Source organism: Spermophilus citellus, assembly GCF_964194105.1.
Source record: "Spermophilus citellus genome assembly, chromosome: 5".
NCBI lineage: Eukaryota > Metazoa > Chordata > Mammalia > Rodentia > Sciuridae > Spermophilus > Spermophilus citellus.
In genome coordinates this window covers 159806340-159828466 of record NC_138186.1, presented here as the reverse complement: position 1 = coordinate 159828466, position 22127 = coordinate 159806340, and the positions used below count along the sequence as shown (strand labels likewise).

Sequence of the window (22127 nt, the reverse complement as noted above, 5' to 3'; positions counted from 1 at the left end):
GGTGAGGGTGGAAGAGGTGCATTTCCTGCTGAACAGTGCAGCCTCCAGAGGGCTGGTTCGAAGGTAAGTGGGCATGTGCATGACATACTAGGTGAGTGGTCCAAGCCCTCCACACTCCTCTCTGTCTCATTCCACCCTCCTGCTACTGGCCGCACCCTCTGCTGATGCACAGAATCTCTCTCTATAGCTATACAACTCTCTCTCTCTCTCTCTCTCTCTCTCTCTCTCTCTCTCTCTCTCACACACACACACACACACACATACACACACACAAACACACACAATCCCTCCCAAAACTTTGTTTCTATTAATGGAATATGTAGAACTCCACTTCTAATTCCTCATCTTTGAACCTCAAAAAAGGAAAAAGCAGGAATGGTATGGACACTCTGGTTGTCAAATAGGCTGCACACAGGCTGGGCTCTGAGGCGCGGTGCGCCTGACACTTTCTGAAGACAAGTGTGAAATATTTGTTCTCCAGGTGCTCTGACTGCCTTCTCTCGTGTAGAGAAAAATTTCCCTTCAATACAAGAACTGTTCTGAGAGGTACCTGTGAGGGTGCACATGTTGATTTGTTACATTTTTTTTTAAGTATGCACAAAGCACAATCACATGTAGGGACCAAAATCCCAAATGTCAAATAGTTCAAGTGGCCACATTTCTCCACAAAATCAGAAGATGACGATTAATGCTCAAGATGACCAACTGCACATCCTGTAATACTTTATGAAGTATGAAATGAGGCAACATCACGCCTTACCTTAAGGCTTGCAACTGGGGACCAGACTCCCCAGGCTCTGCCACTGCTTAGTTCAGTCGTGTTTGGGAAAGCTCCTTGTCATCTTCATGCCCCTGTTTCTCTATCTCTAAAATGGCCACACTCATAGGTATGTTGTACAGGGGATACTACCAGGGGTAACTTTTTTTCTTCCTAGTAGGACTTCAGTATGAATTTTGTTATTGTGTTCTGGTTCTTTTTCAGAATGGTGATCTATCTATGATATAAATTGACACTCAGTAACTCAGAATATTTATTAAACGGGATCCGAGATTCCTCGGAAAGCTGGGAATGGAACCACCATTTGATCTAGCTATTCCCCTTCTCGGACTATTCCCCAAAGACCTTAAAAGAGCATATTATAGGGATACAGCTACATCAATGTTCATAGCAGCACAATCACAATAGCTAGACTGTGGAACCAACCTAGATGCCCTTCAATAGATGAATGGATAAAAAAAAATGTGGCATTTATACACAATGGAGTATTACTCAGCACTAAAAAATGACAAAGTCATGGCAAATGCAGGGAAATGGATGGCATTAAAGCAGATTATGCTAAGTGAAGTCAGCCAATCCCTAAAAAACAAATGCCAAATGTCTTCTTTGATATAAGGGGGGCAACTAAGAACAGAGCAGGGAAGAAGAACATGAGAAGAAGATTACCATTAAACAGGGTCGAGAGGTGGGAGGGAAAGGGAGAAAGAAGGGAAATTGCATGGAAATGGAAGGAGACCCTTATTGTTATACAAAATTACATGTAAGAGGAAGTGAGGGGAAAGGGAAAAAAAAGAACAAGAGAGAGAAATGAGTTAAGATAGATGGGGTAGAGAGAGGGGAGGGGAGGGGAGGGGAGGGGGGATAGTAGAGGATAGGAAAGGCAGCAGAATACAACAGACACTAGTATGGCAATATGTAAAAACGTGGATGTGTAACCGATGTGATTCTGCAATCTGTATACGGGGTAAAAATGGGAGTTCATAACCCACTTGAATCAAATGTATGAAATATGATATGTCAAGAGCTTTGTAATGTTTTTAACAACTAATAATAATTTTAAAAAAAACAGGATCCAGTTCTGAAATTATTATTTCAGTTTACTGTTTTTACATAAACTTATTTATATAAGTGTATTATTAAAGCAGACACTGCCATTTGCCAGCCAAAATATCCATTCAACTCTGCTTATTAATAGAACTCATACTTTATTCCAGGTACAAAGTACATAGCTTCATGATTAGATAACCCAGAGTCCCTTAGGGCAGGTGTAGTTTAAGTTCCTTGAAGGAGCTTTCCCAAACACGACTGATCTTAACAGTTACAAAAGCAAGTGCCGAGAAAGACTTTCAGAAAGGCTCCTTCAAGGAAACTGCTTCTGCTGGCAACTGTGTCCCCGCTGACTTCCCGTAACCCCCTCTGCTGCTGCCTAGGAGGCAGCGGTGATGGCTGAAGCCCCCGCAGCCACACTAGACCAGGCATTGGCCTTGAAAATGGAATGTTTGTGCTGGGAGAGGGGAACAGAAAGTCGGGAGACACGAGGCCTTTTGACTGTGAAGCTGCCATATCTCTCTGAAAAGAAGTTCAGGTTATTTTATGTGACAGAAAATAAAAATTTTACCTTGTTTAAGTCACTGTTATCTGAGGGTTTTCTTTTGCACATGGTTGATTTTAATTGTGAAACCGTATGTTTGAAGTGGGATTTATTCTTCAATAGATGCTATTTCTTATCTCTATATTCTCTTTCCAATTTCACTTAAATATTTGCATGGATAACTATTTTAAGCTTGTTGGCTAGCTTGAAGCGTTAAAATGTAGTAAAAGTCTCTAGTTAAGGTTAACCTGAAAAATTGACAGGAGCTGATACACTTCAAGAAATGTTTTCTTTTTCTTAGTTGTATCACTATGTAAAAATAAAACAAAGTGAAAGCAAAGAAACCACAGTTAAATCTCATTTAGTTTTTGTGAATAGCAAGATTATTTGAAAAAAGAAAAGGCATAAAAGCATGAAAGCAAATCATATAGCACAAGTAAAAAAGGGACATGCTGAATTTAGGCTTAAAGTGCATTTTAAAACTGGTTTCCACTTTTGCAAAGTGCCAGGTTATCTTATGATTTTAATTTATAGTTACATAATAGTTCTTAAAAGTCAGATTCAAAATTAATTATATCAAAAACCTCAAAACCAGCAAGAACAACAACTAATTTTATTGAATGTGCCCTATGAGGTCTGCATTGCTCTAAGATCAAGGTTATGTTCTTAACTTCCTGTAACACACAGACCTTCATGTTGATGTCTACATCACAGGGCAGGAGAGGAAGAGGAGGGCTCTTTTTAAAAATCAAATCAGGAGCAACTTTCTTTAGCCTATGCTGAGAATCTCACATAGGAATAGTGTTCTAGAAGTCAAATCACTTCCCTAATGACACACCAGACTGCAATGGACCTCTCTGCTCTGCATCATCATCCATAAGATGAGATGAAGATGGAGAAAATAAAAGCATTCATCTCAGTGAACACAGGTAAATGCTGAGAGCAGAGGCCAACTCATCAGCCACTGCTTCTAAGAGATAAATTACTAAGCTTGGTTCTGCTTTGACTTCTTCACATAAAATAGGCAGACGGTCACAGTAGGACCCACATCCTCTATGCAGTAACTGGGAGCATTGCATGGACATTCTTCAACGGCAGAGATTTTTGTCCATTTTGTTCTGTGGCATAGTCTCACACAGAACAGTACCTAGCCATAGGAGGAGCTCATCAAATTACTGTCAAATGAATGAAATTAATATGAAAAAAGCTCTTAATATGAAAAAGACTCCATAGGAAACTAAGGTCAAACTTGTTTATATTTCTTTGTTCCACTCCATGTCCTTAGTTTATCAAGTTACCTTCTTGCCAAATGTTTATATTACATATATTATGTATTATACATACGTATTATACATATGTATTTTTTTTGTTGGTTATTTTGTTTTGCAGTACTAGGAATCAAACCCAGGGCCTTGTGCATGCTAAGCAACTGTTCAACCACTGAGCTACATCACCAACCCCCATAAAATGTTTATATTCTTATCTGAAAATCAAATTTAAAGTTCTGGATAAGAAGAATCACTTCTGAATGTAGTACCATTTCCATGTATTTCTTTCTGCCATGTGCTATGGTTTGGATGTAGAATGTCTCTCAAAGGCCTGTGTGTTAAAGCCTTGGTCTCCAGGCTTGTGCTATTGGGAGGTGGTGGAAACCTTAAGAGGTGGGTCTAGCAGGCGATCTTTAGGTCACTGAGGGCATACCCCGAGAGAGGATTGTGGGGCCCCGGACTCTTCCTTTTTTCTACTTCCTGACCATAGGTAGACCAAGTGGTTCTGCTCTGCTGTACATTCCTGCCATGATGTGCTGCCACAGTCCAAAGCAATGAGGCCAACTAACCATAAACTAAAATCTCTAAAGCTGTAAGCCAAAATAAACTTTTCCTCTTTATAAGTAGATTATCTCAGGTACTTTTTATAGTTATAAAGCTGATGAACTCAACATGCAAAGACTTATTTTCATGTAAGTTTCATACTGTATTGTATCTCCTTCTTGATTACAGTAAACCATTTTTAAGTGGCATTAAGTTCATTCACATGGTTTTAAAACCATTACTATGATTCATCTGCAGAACAGACTTTAAAACTATGGTTTCTATGATAAATAGTTAGGTTCAATTATTTTAAAAAGCCAAGGCAAATCAGAAATTGGTTAACTGGGCTATTGATAACATTTGTCTGTTTGACAGTCACTTTGGTATTAAAGATTCCCTCAAAGTGGTCTTGATATTTGTTAGGCAAGACCAAGATATTTATGTAGAGCTCTCTGATTTCATGAGATTGGACCCATTTGTTTTGGTATGCATGTGTTAGATAGTAACTATTTGGCTGCTTCTCCTTATACATCTATATAAACAGTCCCAATACCAACATAGGATTGTTCTGGATTGCATTTGGAGAATTTCAAAGTCTACCCAGAAAAAGATGATCTATTTTTCAGTTTATACCTCTGATTTGCGAACAGCAATAAGAAAAGACAAACATGATCATATTTATTTCTGCTTTATTGATACAAGAAGAAAAACACTGACAGATACAACTTGAATACATACTTTAGACAATATCCAAGGCTTTGAATGACTTTTTAAATCCAAAGCATTTACCCAGCCTAAGTAAATTTAGGGAAACATCTTGACCAGGTAAAAATAACCACAGGTTATAATGCAACACCCTATTCTAAGAAGAGACACTTTTAACACCCTCCAGAGAGGAAACTGCCCATCATTTTATTAGATTTCATATTTATGAAAGAGTCACATAATGAACACATGAGATACTACAAAGAGAAACTGCAGTTCCCACCAGAGAAGGGCACTGATATCATTTTAATAAATTTTATCTTTCTCTAGCACTTACATTTTTATTTTTCCCTATTATTATGTAAGGGGCTCTGCTAGATACAATTAAGTGATAAATCCTAGACCCCCGCCCCCCCCCCAAAAAAAAAAAACAAGGTCACTTTTGGAAACTCAATCATGATGAATCGGTATCAAGAATTTTGAAATAGAACTTAGATTTTAACATATCAAGCAATTTACTTACAAGGGAAGACACTCCTAAGAGAAGTATCCATTGGAAGTTGAGAAGGGGCTAGGAGGTAACTCTGTGGGAGAACACTTGTGCTTAACATGCACAAGGCCCTGGGTTTAAGCCCCAGAACCAAACCAAACAACCAAACAAAAATAAATAAATAAATAACAAAGTTAAACTGTGGAACAGCTTAGTAACCATGGCAATAGACCTGAAACACCGAAACCCAAAGACTCCCCATTCTCCAGGGGAATCCAACCAGAAACAATGAAATCACTTACCCTTTGAAAGAAGGTGATTGAACACCAAGAAGCTTTGGTGGCTCTGGTGAGGTGACCTGTCAATAGTCCTAAGGTTGTGTCTACTTTATTGATAATGTCCAAATAACTTAAGTAATAAAAAGACTTTACAATTGCACATTTTCTAATGCATTCTCTGCACAACCATCAGAGTGCAGAGTGGGCACCTGCTTACCAGATGACTATCAACTTTTAGCTATGAATTACCTAAGAGAATGTTACACCATCTTCTCTCTCAGAAATACATTATGTGATTGAGAGAAGAAGAGCACACATATATACTACATCTAGTCTACTTCTAATACTTTTCAATCTGTTTCAATGTTCAACCGTCTGCTTGAGGCAATGGTTTTATTTTCATACTAGCAAAAGAAAAAAAAAGAAAGAAAAAAATTCTTGACATAAGTAGTTCAGAGCTAGAGGTGGAGTAAGAAAGAAAAGTAATAACTATGCCAAAAAATAAACAGTCAAGTTTATGTCATAGTCTCATGTAAACACCAAAGTGTAAAACCTTTCATTAGAACCCACTTATTCTTGCAGGGGAACAAAGCAATAACAAGACGATGGCATGAAAACAGTTCCAAATCTATATAGTAAGCTTTCTAAGCTTTCTTTAGGATTCAACTGATTATATAAGGAGCTGAATTTTTTTTTTAATTTACACTAGAAAATTCCTTCCCATGTACTCACTGTTTTCTTTCTCTCTACTCAGATCTCATTAAAACCAACATCCATTTCTGTTAGGGTCTGTAAACAAGCCAAGATGGCGCCTGGCATTTTGCCAGAGGGAGTGGTTTGTGAAGTAATGCCAGCAAGCCATTAAGTGTGGAGATTCCTTATTGGTTGACTGTTGTATCTAGTTTATGTTAATTAAGATAAGCTGTGGGGAATGTATATATACCCCTCCTGTCCTACTATAAAGGGCTCCCACTCCTACTGTATCAAGGTACACAAGTTGCTCGTCACCCCCCGGGGTTATTTTGCTGCAGCTGGACTGTGGCACATTTCTCTCCTTTTTTGCAGTTCTCCAGCCATTAACCCCCAAAGAAAACTAGCATCTTATGTCATGGAGGTGTAACCTCCATTGCATGGCAGGGAAGCTCAGGCTGGGCTCCACCATGTGCACAGTGAGGACACAGAGTTTAACCCATATGGGTCTAAATATACCACTGTTGGAAGTAACTGGATTTCAGGGATCTAGATACAGAATACACTAAGCCAAAAACATGCAGACCAGTCACCCAAGAAAATCAGCCACACATGTATTTGGAGAATTCATGTAGTTCTGAGCCATTCTAAGAATGTGAGTATATTATAGTTAGTACAAATGGTCACTCTATTAAAAATTCTCAATTTGTGAAAAATTTCTCTCTTTTTTTCAGTTCAATAAAAAGGAGAACTTTTTTTGTCAAAGAAATGCTTACCTCATAGAAGTATATTTCACAGATTTTATTTATCCTTACAACATTAAAATTTGATTCATTTAATATAAGTTTATTTTGAACATATATAATTTTTAAAGAACAAGATGGTGGTTTGAGCAAATTAAACTTAGATTTTGGAAATATTTCTCCTTTCACAGAGTTTCTTAGAAAAACATACTTAGCCAACAAAAACTAATCATCTTTCCATTTTAAAGAAGAAATTCAACTACAGTTTGTCAAAAAACAAAATTATACCAATTTGGTTTGAAGATCTTAATTGGTTTTAATTTTGCCATCCTGGAATTGGATAACACTTCATTCCATAAAACAGAATTAAGTGCTACAATGGGCAAAGCAGAGGAGGTTAGTTTTATAGGCAGGAAAGGATGAAGAAAGCATAAAACCAAGAATATAAAGTGGATTGGTCATTTCAAAGTCTCTTTCCCTGTAAAGTGTGGACATGGAGACAGAAAAAACAGACAAATAACTGATTGACATCAGATTACCTTGGGATACTTCTTGTAAGAATTTAAGGACATAAGTATTTAAGCAGAGGAACTTCCATGAAATTGAAATGGGCCTGTTAGGGAATTGGGGCTGTTAATTCATTCTCTCCTATTTCTAGGAAGGTCAGATAACAACTTGATTTTAGTTTGACTTTCAATATGAATGAAAATTTTCAACTTTTTTGTATGGTCTGATGGGGATTACTGCACAAACTTAGTCCAAAACAGTGGTCTTCTTTAATTTTCATCTCACAAATTAACTCTCCAGCATCAAACCTACCATAGAGGAAATGAGAAATAAAACAGGAGTAATTACTGTGTTTTAGATTCCCATTGGCTCGTTTTGAGATTTGACAAGATATTCTGGCCTAAGTATTGGTTATCCCGAAAAGGCAAAGTCAATGAAAGTAGTTTGAAATTTCAGAATGGAAATAGAAATGATGATGTTCTTTTAGAAAAAAAATGAGCATAGAACTGGAAGGGAGGGGAATGAATGCAGGCATTCAAACAAAAGAAAATTAAAATCAATGCAAGGTATGAATGGCAAAGTGCCAGGAAAAAGGGTGAGCCAACAATATTGTCCAAGGTAAGTAGATCATGTTGGAAAGTAGATGTCAAATAATAAATTAAATAAGGACTGTGGTGATCAGATTTTCATGCTCTGAGTAAAATACACAAGAAAAACTTAAAAGAAGAAAAAGGTTATTTTTTTGGCTCATAGTTCTGGAGGTTTAATCCAGGATCTGCCAAGTCCATTGCTCTGGACCCAAGGTGAGGCAGAACTTCATGGTGGAGGGTGTGGTGGAGTAGTGCTGCCCCATTCATGACAGCCAGGAAGCAGAGAGAGGCAAGGGGGCCACAGTTAAGATGAACCTTTCCAAGCATGCCCTTGCTGACCAACTTCCCCCCACCCAGTTGTCACCCAGTCAAACCATTCAAACTAGGAAGGACAGATTAGGTTACAAGTCTAATAATCTAATCATTGTGCCACTGAATATTCCTGCATTCACACAGGAACTTCTGGGTGATGACTTGTGTCCAAACCACAACATTCCACCCTGTGCCCCAAAGCTCATGTCCATCTGACAATGCAGAATGTATTTAGTTCATCTCCAAGAGTCCTGTAGTCATAATAGTTCCAGTACTGCTCAAAAGTCCAAGTCTGAAATCTCTGCTGAGACTCAGGACATTCTTGACTGGGAGCCCTTATAAAAATCAAAATTAAGTTACATATGTTCAATGTAAAATGGTAAAGAGTAAATATTCTCATTCTGAAAGGAGGGAATAGGTGCATAGAAAAAAGGGATGAGTCCAAAATAAGACTGAAATTCAGTTTGGGAAACAAGTCCTGAAACATCACATACAGCATCTAGATAAATGGTAGGGAGATGTGCTCCCTAAAGGGTTTGGCCCGTCCCATCTCTTTGGCCTTGCTGGTTGCAGCACATATAGGCTCTTTTAGTCTGGCTTTATCCAGAGCCAGCAGATTTTCTTGGCAGCGATTCCATATTATTGGTATCTCTTTCCTATCTGGTTCTCCATTCCAGGTTTGGCTTCAATTTCACAGCTTCACACATTACCCTCTCAGGGGAAACCTACAGGGATCCCAACTCTGCTACACTTTACTTTGCCTTCCAGGCCTTTCTTTGAAATCTCAGTGGTAGTCTTCTAACCCCTTAACTCCAGCATCCTGCATTCCTGAAGAACTAGCACCACATGAATGATACCGAGGTCTGCCACCAGATCACATAGCACCTTGGTCCCCTAGGATCACAGTAGCAGTGGCCTCTGAGTGCCTGCATGGTTAAGCAGGGTGAAACAACTCCCTAGGCCTAGGTATAAGCAGATTACTCTCAGGATCACTTCTTAAAGGAGTTTCCCTTCCCACATCCTTAAGCCTGCAATGGGTATGGTCTTGCAAATTCCTGAGATGTCCTCAAGGCATCTTTCCCATTATCTGTGTGAAAAGTACTTAGCATCTCTTTAGTAGCTATAATCTCTTTAACAACCACATCAGGCTTGGCCCTAGTTTTACAAGCACTTTTCTCGCTGAATGCAAGCTTTTAAAATCCTTCAGCTCTGCGTTTTTTGCTACAAATTTTCACAGAAAAATCTGGCTGAAAGCTGAAAGCAAAATCTATGCCACTGACTAAATGCTATGCTGTGTGGAAATTTCCTCTCCCAGATTAATTAGTCAATCACCTTGAAAGTCAGCCTCACACAAAGTTTCAGATTACGGGTAAAATATAGGCAAGTCCTTTGCCAGAATAAAACATGAATGGCCTCTAGTCCGATTCCAACTACAGTCCTCATTTCCTCTGAAACATCACAAGCAGAGTCTGCCTTCCTGTCAGCATGCTGGTATTCCAAGCTCCCACCAGAAATCACCCATTAAGCTCTGCTTACAACATTCTAAGGCTCCTCCAGCCTGCATTTTCAAACTTTTCCAAACTCCTTCCAAAAACCATTTCCAAAGACTTCTGAACCACCTGGAAAACTTAGTCAGAACTAATTTCTATGTTGGTGTTTCATGGCTGTGATCAAAATATCTGACAAAAACAACTTAGAGGAAGAAGATTGACTTTGGCTCACAGCTCCAGAGGATTAATCCATGGTTGGCTAAGTCATTGCTTTAGACCCAGGTTAGGCAGAACATCTTAGAGGACAGGTGTAGCAGAGCTTTACTGTTTCTCTCATGGCAGCCAGGAAGCTGATAGAGAGAAGGGAAAGGGGCCACAGGGAAGATGAATCCTTCCAGGACACGGTCCTAGTGACATACCTGCCTACGGCTACCCCCCAGTCAGTTCGTTCAAACCAGAATGGACTGATTAGGCTACTGTTCTCATAACTGAATATTCCTGCATTAGCACAGAAGCCTTGCAGGGACACCCAAATAGTAACGGTGTAGTAATTTGGTGGTGTGGACCAAGCTGGTGATAGTAGAATGAGGAAGCATAAATCTAGACGTATGAAGAGAAAGAGTCGAGGTGCATGATGGAAAAGAGCCATACCCAAAGATGATTCCACAGGTGTATAGGAAGAAGGGTGGAGGCCCTGGCCCGGGTGGAGAGGACCAGAATCAAAAAATGAGTTTACTGTTCAAGGGAGAAAGAGAAAAACAGCCCATTTCGTTCCAGATGGCTTGTGAAAGTGTGACCTTTAACTCCTGGGCTGCAGATGTCTAAAAGTGAAAATTTAATATTTAGGTGTTTAGGACCTAGAGAAAGAAATCTGGAAAGAAGTAAACCAAAAGTTCCTGGAGAAAGCTTTGTATAGACTGGCTTTTCCAGTTGGTTAGAAGCAGCAGGAGTGTCGAGGGTCCAGTTCTGCAGCATTTGGGGGATACCTACAACTTGTGGGAGAAAAGAAAAAAGAAGCCTGGCACACTCTTTTCTCTCCTGGGAAACAATTTTGATGTCCTATTCAAACTTAATAGTCAGTATATCACCTGACTACCTCCTACCAGCACTGGTCTTACCTGAATGTCTCAAGTCTCATGATATTTTTGTCTTTATTTTCCAAATGAATGGAAAAATACAAAATATCTCCACCCAGGGCAGAAAAATCACACATATATTTAGTTAAATTAGGAAAAATGTATAATTTTGAATAGCTAACTTATTTTTATTTCAGAATTGGAAACAATAACCATACATATAGACTAATGGTCAAATCTTTCACCCTACTTTAAAAGCTCTTAATAAACTGAAACTAACAAAGGTCTGAAATTTGGAAGGCAAAATATTAAAGAAGTATTGAAAATACTTCTTTAGGAGGCTGTTCAATAAATAACAACTAAGTGGCCACCTGTTGAAAGACATCGTGAGAGCCACACTTCATATGGTATCCCAGGAGGAATTCAAATGGATTGAAGACATAAATGTTTAAAGGAGAAACTATGAAAGTGCCACATGAAAACATCCTTCTTTGGGTTAAAATCTTTTACAAGATATTTACCAGGTAGAAGCATGGAACAGTTACAATGCTAACTCAGTTTCAAAGCCAGAAGTTAAGTAAACCACTTGCACGGTCACTGAAGAGAATACACAGGAGTAATTGATTAACCACACTTGCCCTAGATGAGCCAAACATTCCTCTTGGTATAAATAACCCCTGATTTTTTTTCTTGCCTCAAAAAATGCAAAACAAAAAAAAATATTTAATATACTTTGTATTATTTTTCTTAGGTTTTCATATGAATTGTCAAAAACAATGTGGCCTTTGAAAGAACAGAAATGCATTGCTTCACAGTTCTGGAAGCAAAGTCTAAAATCAAGGTGTCAGTGGGGCCTCTCTCTCTCTCTCTCTCTCTCTCTCTCTCTCTCTCTCTCTCTCTGAATGCCCCAGCGGAGAGTCCAACTTGCCTCTCCAACTTCTGCTGTTTGCTGCAAACTTTGGTGTTCCCGGGCTTGTGCATGTACTCAGGTTGGGTGATCATCTTTTCTCTGAGTTTCTTCAGCTTCCCTCTGCACATGTCTAGTTCTGGGTCCAAATTTCCATTTCAATAAGCACACCAGTTGTGTGGGATTAGAATCCATAGAGGGAACTCATTTGATCTTGATTACCACTGTAAAGTCTACTTCCTAAGTCACATTCTGAGATATTAGGGTTTAAGATGCATTTTGACCTATTAACCACTTCAAAGTGGCGTCTTTGAAGTACATAAACAGTTAATGGATGCTGATATTCTCTCTGCCAGTCCCCCAAGAAAGTGAGAGAATCAGGTTAACACTCCCCATGGTATGTCCTGGGTACACTCCACCAACCATGCCTACTGTGCTCTAGATAGACATGGAGATGCCCCAAATCCCTACCCAGAATTCCTGAAGCAGATCCCTGAGGAGGATGGGGCATGTTTCTCAAATATTCTCAAAATAGAAAAGGGATTTTAAAAGGCTTTTTAGCTTTGGGTCCTCAAACATTGATAGTGCTTCAAAGTTTCACATGAAAGAGAAAACAAGCAAAGAGCTTCGTTCTTTGAGTGTCACCCAGAGCTTTTGCTGGAGCCATGGGAAGCGGGGAAAGGTTATCAGGAAAGCAGCACACTGGAGCCCAGAGCAGCTGCTCTGTTCTCACTAGGGCAATTCCAGCCCAGTCCTGGGGCTCTTTGTTATGGTTTTGATCTGGAATGTACCCCAAAGTCTCAAGTTGAATGAAGGGTTGGTCCCCGAGAAGAGCAAAGCTAGAGGCAACATAATATTCAATCTCAAATTACACTACAGAGCTCTATTAGCAAAAACAGCATGGTACTGGAATAAAAAGAGACATGAAGACCAAGGGAGAGCAGAAGACACAGACAGATCCACGTAGACACAGTCATCTGATCCTTGATAAAGTCTCCAGAAACCCACGTTGGAGAGCAGATAGAGCTTTCGATAAATGCTGCTGGGAAAACTAGTTATCCATAAGCAGAAGAATGAAACTATATATATATACTCATATCTCACCCTGAACAAAAAATCACCTTGAAGTAGATCAAAGCCCAAGGAATTAGACCAGAAACACTGAAACTACTAGAAGAATACATAGAATCAAAACTCCAACATGTTGGTGCAGGCACTGACTTCCTTACTAAGATCCCTAAAGGTCAAGAAATAAAAACAAGAACCAATAAGTGGAATAGCATAAAATTAAAAAGCTTCTGAGGAATCTCCGTACTGCTTTCCATAGTGGTTGCACTCATTTGCAGTCCCAGCAGAAATATATGAGTGTAACTTTCTCACCACATCCTCACCAACGTTTATCATTGCCTGTATTCTTGATGATTGCCATTCTGACAGGAGAGAGATAAAATCTTAGAGTAGTTTTGATTTGTATTTCTCTAATTGTCAGAGATGTTGAACACTTTTTCATATATTTGTTGATCAATTCTATTTCTTCTTCTGTGAAGTGTCTGTTCAGTTCCTTGTCCCATTTATTGACTGGGTTATTTGTTTTTTAGTGTTAAGTTTTTTGAGTTCTTTATATATCCTAGAGATTAATGCATTATTGGAGGTGCACTTGGTAAAGATATTCTCCCAATCTGTAGGCTCTCTCCTCACTTTATTAAGATTCCTCAGAAAATTGGGAATGAAACCACCGTTTGACCCAGCTATCCTACTTGTTGATTTATACCCAAAGGACTTAAAATCAGCATAGTATAGTGACGCAGCCACATAAATGCTTATAGCAGCTCAATTCACAATAGCTAGACTATGGAACCAACCTAGGTGTCCCTCAATAGATGAATGCATAAAGAAGATGTGGTATATATACTCAATGGATTATTACTCAGCTTTAAAGAAGAGTAAAATTATGGAATTTTCCAGAAAATGGTTGGAGTTGGAGAATATCATGCTAAGTGAAATATCATGCTAAGTGGGGGGCACTTGGGAAGAATAGCGTTACCTTAAATTAGGCAGAAGGAAGTGATGGGAGGGGAGAGGAGGGGATGTCGGGATAGGAAAGATAGTCCAATGAAACAGACATTATTACTTTATGTATATATGTGACTGCATGACCAATATGATTCTGCAATATGTACACTCAGAAAAATGAGAAATTATATCCCATCTATGTATGATATATCAAAGTGCATAAATTCATTCTACTGTCATGTACAACTAATTAAAACAAATTTAAAAAACTTCTGCACAGTAAAAGAAACAAGAAAGAAAGATACAGCCTACAGAATAAGAGAAAATCTTACTAAAAAACTCTTTCAGACAAGGATTAATATCCACAATATATTAATCCTCCCCCCAAAAACACTCCAAAAAATCTAATACCCAATCAATAAATGGACAACAGTCCTTAATAAACATTTCTCAAAAGAATAAACACAAATGACCAACAAATACATGAAAAAATGTTCAACATTCTTAGCAAACAGTAAAATGCAAATTAAAAAAAAACTACACTGAGATTTCATCTCATCCTGGTTAGAATGGCAATCATCAAGAACACAAAGAATGATAATTGCTGGCAAGGATGCGGGGGAAAAGTACACTTATATGTGGTTGGTGGGAATTCAAATTAGTATAACCACTTTGGAAAGAAGCTTGGAGATTCCTCAAAAGACTTGGATTGGAAACACCAATTACTCAGCTATCCCACTCCTTGGTATTTATCCAAAAGAACTAAAATCAGCATAGTATAGTAATACAGGCACCTCAGTGTTTATAGCAGTGCAATTCACAATAGCCAAGTTATGTAACCAGCCCAGGTGCCCATCAACAGACAAATGAATGAACAAAATGTGAAGTTTTACTCAGCCATAAACAAGAATGAAATTATGTCATTTGTGGGTAAATGGATGGAACTAGAGAACATCATGTTAAGTGAAATAAGACAGACTCAGAAAGTCAAGAGTTAAATGTTTTCTTACATATGTGGAAACTAGAGAGGGAGAGAGAGGAAAAGGGAATAATAAAAATCAAAAAAAGAAGGAGGTCTCACAAAAATAGAAGAAAGACCAAAAGAGCAGAGGAAGGGGATTGAAAGGGAGGGGAGGACATGAGGAAGTACTGAGGAATGAAATCTAGCAAATTATGGTAGGTCTATGTATGAATATACCACAGTGAATCCCACATATTACATATGTGTGTGTATAAAATTATAATTCACTAATTAAAATAATAATGACTATAATTAAAGGGAGATAAATAGAGTAAAGTGGATCAGGGGAAGTAGAAGGGCAGGGAAAGAGAACATATTGGGAAATGAGATTAAACAAATATGTTATGTGCATGTATGAATATAGCATAACAAATCTCATTTTATGTATAATTACAATGCATCAGAAAAAGTTAAAATAAAATAAAGGTTTTGTCCCAAATGAGTCAATGTTCAGAGGTGGGGCTTATGGAAAGTGATGAGACGGTGAGGAATCTGACCTCATCAATGGATTAATCCATTGATAACTGAATGGACCATTGGAAGGTGGTAGAAACTGTAAGAGGTGGGACCTAGTTGAAGAGAGTAGGTCCTTAAAGGAATGCCCTTAGGGATGCCGCATCTTGTCTCCCCTCACTCCTGTCCCACCAGCAGCCACGAGGCGAGCAGCTTTCTTACACCATGCCCTTCTGCCATGATGTTCTGCCTCATCTCAGGCCTACAGCAACGGAGCCAGCCAACCATGGACTGAATCCTCTGAAATTGTGAGTCAAAGTAGATCTTTCCTCTTTTAAGTTAGTTTTCTCTGATACTTTGGTCACAGAGATGAAAAACTAATACACTCTTATTGTAGCAAAGCAATATGGTTGCAAAACAGCAAATCTTGCCCTTAAGCGTATGCATCTGTCACAGTATGTCACCCATATTCCCATGTCAAGTTCCCTCATTGCTGTGCCATGTTGAAGCAGTTGAACCACAGCCACCCAAGAGTAGGGTCTACTGGTCTAGTTGTAGTTGGGAAGAAGAGTACTGGGTAGCTTTGCCACCTCCCTGGAATCCACAGGAACCTCCCGAAATAGAATATGTTCCTCCAAGATGCTCCCAATTCCTAGATGGAGGAACTGTGCCCTCCCCCTGCCCTCTTGTCCCTACTCATTTAAGTTTTCAGTTACACTCATTAAGTGAACTCACCTGCTGACAGACACCTGAAGCCTGCCCAAATCCTCCTATTTGCACATTTCTCTGCCCTTTAACAAAAGAAAGCATGGAAATTTGGAGTCTCACCAAGGCAGCTGCCAGAGAGATGTCAGAACATCCCATAGATTCAGAAGAGAGGCGAAGGAACGCCACAGCCTTACAGAATGGGTTGAAGGGGTATTGACTTCTAACAGGGCTCAGCTGTCTCAAAATCAGGCATCTCAAGGGCTACTTTTCATTTGTGTACTTGCTCCTTCAAGCCTTTCCTGAGCTCCGTTCATTACTGGTTTGAGTGAGGAGGCTGAGCTTAGAGCCAGAGAAGCTAATCACTGAATTCCTGGGGAATACAGGAGAAGAAGCAGCCTCAATCCCTGGGGTGGCTGAGACAATCATGCTGTCACAGATGGCACAGAAACTGCTGAAACACTGAGCTTGGAGCTGGTGGGGGGCACATCCCCACAAAGTGGATCCTCTACCCCAGGGACCAAAAGTGAGCAAGGAGAGAACATGAAGTAAGATGGGGGCAGGAGCCAGAGCCCAGAAGGAAGCGGGGACTCTAACATTGTGTTGAGAGGGATGGACAAGAAAGGAGAAAATAACTAGTTTGCCACTAAAAGAATGAGGAAGTGGTTAAGGTTGAATGAGTCCCATGGAATCCAGCTCCAGAGCCACTTCTCCTTTAGTTCCTCCCTTGGCCAGGCCTCTAGCCTACTCCCTGGAAACCTTACACCTGTGCCCAGAAGTTCAGGGCTGTCAGGTTTCTGGGTATCAGTTTTTAAAAGGCAATCTGCCTTGGGGTATCCATCCCAAATCGATATTCCCAATTCAATAGGCAGAAACTAGAGTATGAACTGTAAGAATGAAATTGCTTTGGAGATACATAGAATTATGGTGCATTTTGGAAAAGACTTATTTTTTCATAAATCAAAGTGAATTTTGCTGCTGCCTTTCAAGCTTCTAGCAAAAAACCAAAAAATCAAATGTATTTCAATAACACTGAAACTGAGTGTCAACCATTCATCGATGTCCCTGAAAGTGATGCAGATATCAGAAGTATAACAACTTTGTAGTAATATCTCCCCCTTTGTGATCAGGCTGAATGATGTTTCATTTATTGACTAGTTTCACTATGCACAGGATAATAGTAATAAGATTTAATAATATATTTTTTAAAGTTAATCTCCATTATGGTTGACTATAAAATGCATATCGAAGAATAACAAATCAAACAATAAAGAGAAAAACTTCTATAGCTAGATAACAAAACGCAGACATATAGCATATATTATAGAAAAGCGTCACTTCTCAGAGCTGGGTAGGCAGGTTTTCACATTCTTGTTGTGGCTTTGTTTGTAAATTGTGAAGGGAAAATTAATTCCTTGAAGTCATGTTTAATCTGGCTTGATATAATAAGTATTCTATAGGTTGGAACTTGACTATCAAGATTGTGTGATGTATTTTATCTTAAAACTCTTCTCATCTTAATTATTAATAAAGAGATGTAGTCAAAGTATGCCAAGATATTAAGACAAAGGGAATTTCAACTTACAATCACCAGTATTTGAAAATTCTGACAATTTTCTATTAGTAAAAAAAAATATATATATATATATATATATATATATATATATATATATCTAGAACTACTAAAGTAGCCCAAAGTTTGATTATCTTTATTAAAATCCATCACTCAAAATGAGGTCTGTTCATAATTTCTGTTATATTAATAGCCATTCTGAGGATGGAATAAAGACCAACTCTGGGTATTTCTAGAAATAACTTCCCCACTATTCTGCTTGCTGATGATGCTTCCTATCCTGTCTTTTAAAAGTTACCATTATTATGACTCTCAAATTACTATCACATAAATGTAACATTGTCTGAATTTGATTCTTAGTGTAAACTATTTTTTTAAATGATTGACAATATTTGATATAAAGTCATTTTAAAATGTGGCTTTCTCAAATTTTAATGAAAATCTTGACAATCGTCTTCAGAATTCTTCCAGGACAACTTTTTCTTCTCTTACTCTTCATTCTTTTAAAATCAATGACTATTTTTACTCTGCTTGGTCAGACAAGTAGGCTTTTGACTTATAAAAGCTCTATTCCAATGGTGCACACACACACGTGTGCACAACCCCCCATAGTCATGTGTCACTTAGTGGCAGGGATACATTCTGAGAAATGCATCATTAGGTGATCTTATAATGTGTGAACATCATAAAATGTACTTCCACAAACAGCTACACCATCACTAGCTAATAAATCACATGGGAATTCCATCATACATGTTGTCCTTTGCTAAACAAAACACCATTATGTAGCACATGACTGTATATAATTTCATTTTTGCCTGTGTAGTTCTTTTTAAAAATAAATAACCAAGTAATAGAGATTGGTTCAAGGATTTTTTTGAGTCATCTAGATCTTTTAAATTAACATAAGGGAGTTACAAGGTGTTTTTGAACATGCCTCATTACTATAAATTTGCCTAGAAGTGAGTTGATGATGAAATAGCTAAACATGGACAAAGTATTTTCTTTTCCTTGACAGAGTTCATATTTTATTCCTAAATTCAGAATATTATTACCATGAATTCTTCATCCACTAGTACTGTCTTTGAACTTACAATTGTTTCAAATGATTTTAAATTTTTATAATTATAAAAAATGCCACAAAGGTAATCTACAGATAAATATCAAAAGTACATACTTGAATTGAGAAGTACTCAGATAGTAATATTGCCAAAATTTCATAAGGGAAAATATACCTTTATAGAACAATAAACAGCAACCAAGAGTTAGCTCTTAGAGATACAACCACTAGTATTTTATTCTTTTGTTTGTTTTTCTCTTCTTCCAAAGTATTTTTAAAGGTACTAACAGATATAAAGATAAAGCAAAACCTATAGCCCCATAACATCCAGATTACAATTTATGGATGATGTGTCTACTTCACATAAGAATGCTAATATATATATATTTTTTTCAATAAAACTCTTAATTCCAAAAACGGTTAGGAGTTTTTGTCTACCAGGTTGACTTACCCTGAAAACCTAAATTTGCCTATTAATCCCCAGACTTCCCTGTAAGCCAATCTTCACTATCCTAACCATTACCTAAGTGGATTGGATATGCTCTAAGGAATATGAATCACAATACAGATGGCTTCTTATTCAAAGGACCACATGCTTATATATTAATTTAATATATGCAATACCTGTAAGGTTCTTTAAGGCCAGACATAGGTCTACTCAACCTATAACATTCAGTGACCTTAGAAATGTGCGCACAAAACTTCACATTATTTTAGTTTCATAAAAAGTTCCACACTTCATAGGTAGGAGAAATCATATGAGAAAATCTCTATCTAAATCCACTACTCCTTTGACCAATAAGCCCACAAAAGAGATCTAACTTCCTCTTGCCTTAGTACAAACTTCTTGATATGCATAATGAATGTGTTGGGACATGGAGGAATCTGGTTTCCATACTAATTAGAGCTCTTCTCTGAACAGCAAGAGCAACAGTCAAGTTTTATGGAAACACCATTTCTGAGAGAATAAATAGAAATGTCACTTCCACCACTGGGTCTTTCCACAAACTCTTCTCAGAGACAATGCCCTAATTTATTTTTCAATTACATTTCTAATATGCATATGTCAGTTTGGATAAATAATAGGCATTCAGTGAATAAATCTATTAGTATTATGTCTCTAGTTCAGACAAATCTTTAAAGAAAATATTTTCAGGAAAATAATTTATTAGTAATTGAGGTATTTTGAATGATAGTGCTCAATATTAAAATCTTTTATAGACCCTATAGTATTAAACACTTCTGACAGCATGCACATATGATATGTAATACATTCATCATGTGTCTACTCAAAATCTTTTTGGCAAATAAGATGGCTTAAAAATAAGTTTTGTCAGATCAAGTATTTTAGTCTTCTAGATTTTGATATTAAAATGCTACTTCCTAAATTCTAGGAGAATTGTAGTGTAATGATATGAAAATTTCTAATGTAGCTTTGAAACTAATGAGATAATAAGTATTGTTTCTTTTCCTCCCACTATTTCTCCCATGAAATCGCAATCAGTTCTTAAAAAGACTCTTATAATAAAAGTTGAGTTTAGCATTCTTACCTGGCACCCTTTTGGCCCAGTTGATCATGTGAACCAGCTCCCTGTCTGCCAGGTTGGTCAGCAAGCCCATCATGGAGGCCTCGCTGAAGGGTCTGGTAGGATCGTACTCAGAGTAGATTATGGGGGGCTCAGCATCCAGCAAGGCACTGACCATCTGATCAGCTGTCAAGGACAAGGCAGGGCTGTTCTTCTTAGTGTGTTTAATAATGAGGGGGCTTGGCCAAAGGTTGGCAGCTCTCATTTCTCCAGAGGGTCCTATTTCATTCCTGCCTTCCCCATCATCTCTCTGACGCTTGTGTTTCAACATTCTTCCTCCTCTTCGGTCTTTCCGTATCCCTGAAAATGCAGGGGGAAAAAATTAACTAATTTGTTCCCAAGTAAATTTTCATATAAACACCATTTTCAAAGCAAACAGCACTTTATTTTATTTCAATACATACATGGGGGGCAAACAAACTAGTAAGCATTTAGCAATTAACTCTCCATAAGGGGGAAAAAAAGGAATTGATTTGTAGCATTTGCCAATTTTCATGATATAAATACTGCCACTGAAACTAATTTCAAGTCACTTGTCTAACATCAATATTCTTATAAAATGCTTGTAAATAACAGTAGGCTTTTGTGAGCCAGTACAAGCTGGCTGTGACACACCAGGTCTGTGTGTGTGTGTGTGTGTATAAAACAGATGCTGTAAAACAAAAGAATTATAATAAAAAAAATATTCTTGAAATATAGTTTAACATCAAACATTTCTTCTGCATGAATATTCTTTTAAATAGTAAATTAAAAGAATATTTTAATAATAGAGGGGCAGAGTAAGATGGTGGGATAAGAGCCTCCAAAGATTGAATCTCAACAGAAACATCAATTCAAGAACTATTCATGCATGAAAGTACCTTCACAAGAGCTATGGGAGATCACAGCACCTGCTTTTAGCATCAAATAAGAAAGATTCTTTAAAGGCAACAAGGAAAGAATTGCTCACATTACCCTTCTTTCAACTCTAAGCAGCACAATGTAGAGAAGGACACCTCCCACTTGAGAGAGGAATATAGACCTTAGACACGAAACCAAGTACCAGGTGTACCACAGTGACATTCAGTACTGGGAATAATGCTATAGCCCCTACCCCCAGTCTTTGACTCAGACAAAGCCTGCGTATGCACCTTTCACCAGGCAGAGACTTGTGGCCCCAGTAGGACAGCCTTGCATTTTAGCCCACTTCACCTCCAATCAGCTGCAGGGGTCTTGGGCCACAAAGAAACCACAGCAGCAGGCAGGTCATAGCAGGAAGGGCCTTGATCCTGCCTCATGCTGCACTGGTATCAGTGGACTATTGGCTCCTGATACGAACTGGCACTAAAGCAGCCATGGTGTCCGTGGGACTGCTCATCCTTTCCACAATCCCAGGCAGCACAACATGGAGAGAGTTACTGTCCATTGCAGAATGAAGAGGGAGATAAGTACTAGTTGTTTCTGGACCTTCCACAGTGAGGCCTGTGCCAGGCAAAATTCTATGGTACCTGACTTCAGATCATTGACCATGGACAAGGCATCTGGATAGTTGACATGGAGGCTTATAGAGAAGGACTACCCTTTCAGATATATCCCTCGGCCGTCTTGAACAACACAATGGCAGATTTATGACAAACTAGAGTTTGGGGGCACTCTCTAGTGCTGAAACAGTGACTACACACCACTGTACAAATATTAATAGACCTAAAGGGAGAGATATACTCCAGCACAATAATAGCAGGGAACTTTAATATCTCATTTTCAGCAAT

At 38.3% G+C, this 22127-nt stretch overlaps 1 protein-coding gene across 7 annotated transcripts in view; it reads right to left on the bottom strand.

Annotated features, from left to right (window-relative positions):
• Positions 1 to 22127, bottom strand: part of ESR1 (estrogen receptor 1) — a 385015-nt gene that overhangs the window by 128891 nt on the left and 233997 nt on the right. For all 7 annotated transcript variants that reach the window (XM_081294001.1, XM_081294002.1, XM_081294003.1 and 4 more), the window contains one exon: positions 20344 to 20679. In XM_081294001.1, the coding sequence (XP_081150127.1) occupies positions 20344 to 20679 (336 nt within the window). The remainder of the gene's footprint in view (positions 1 to 20343; positions 20680 to 22127) is intronic.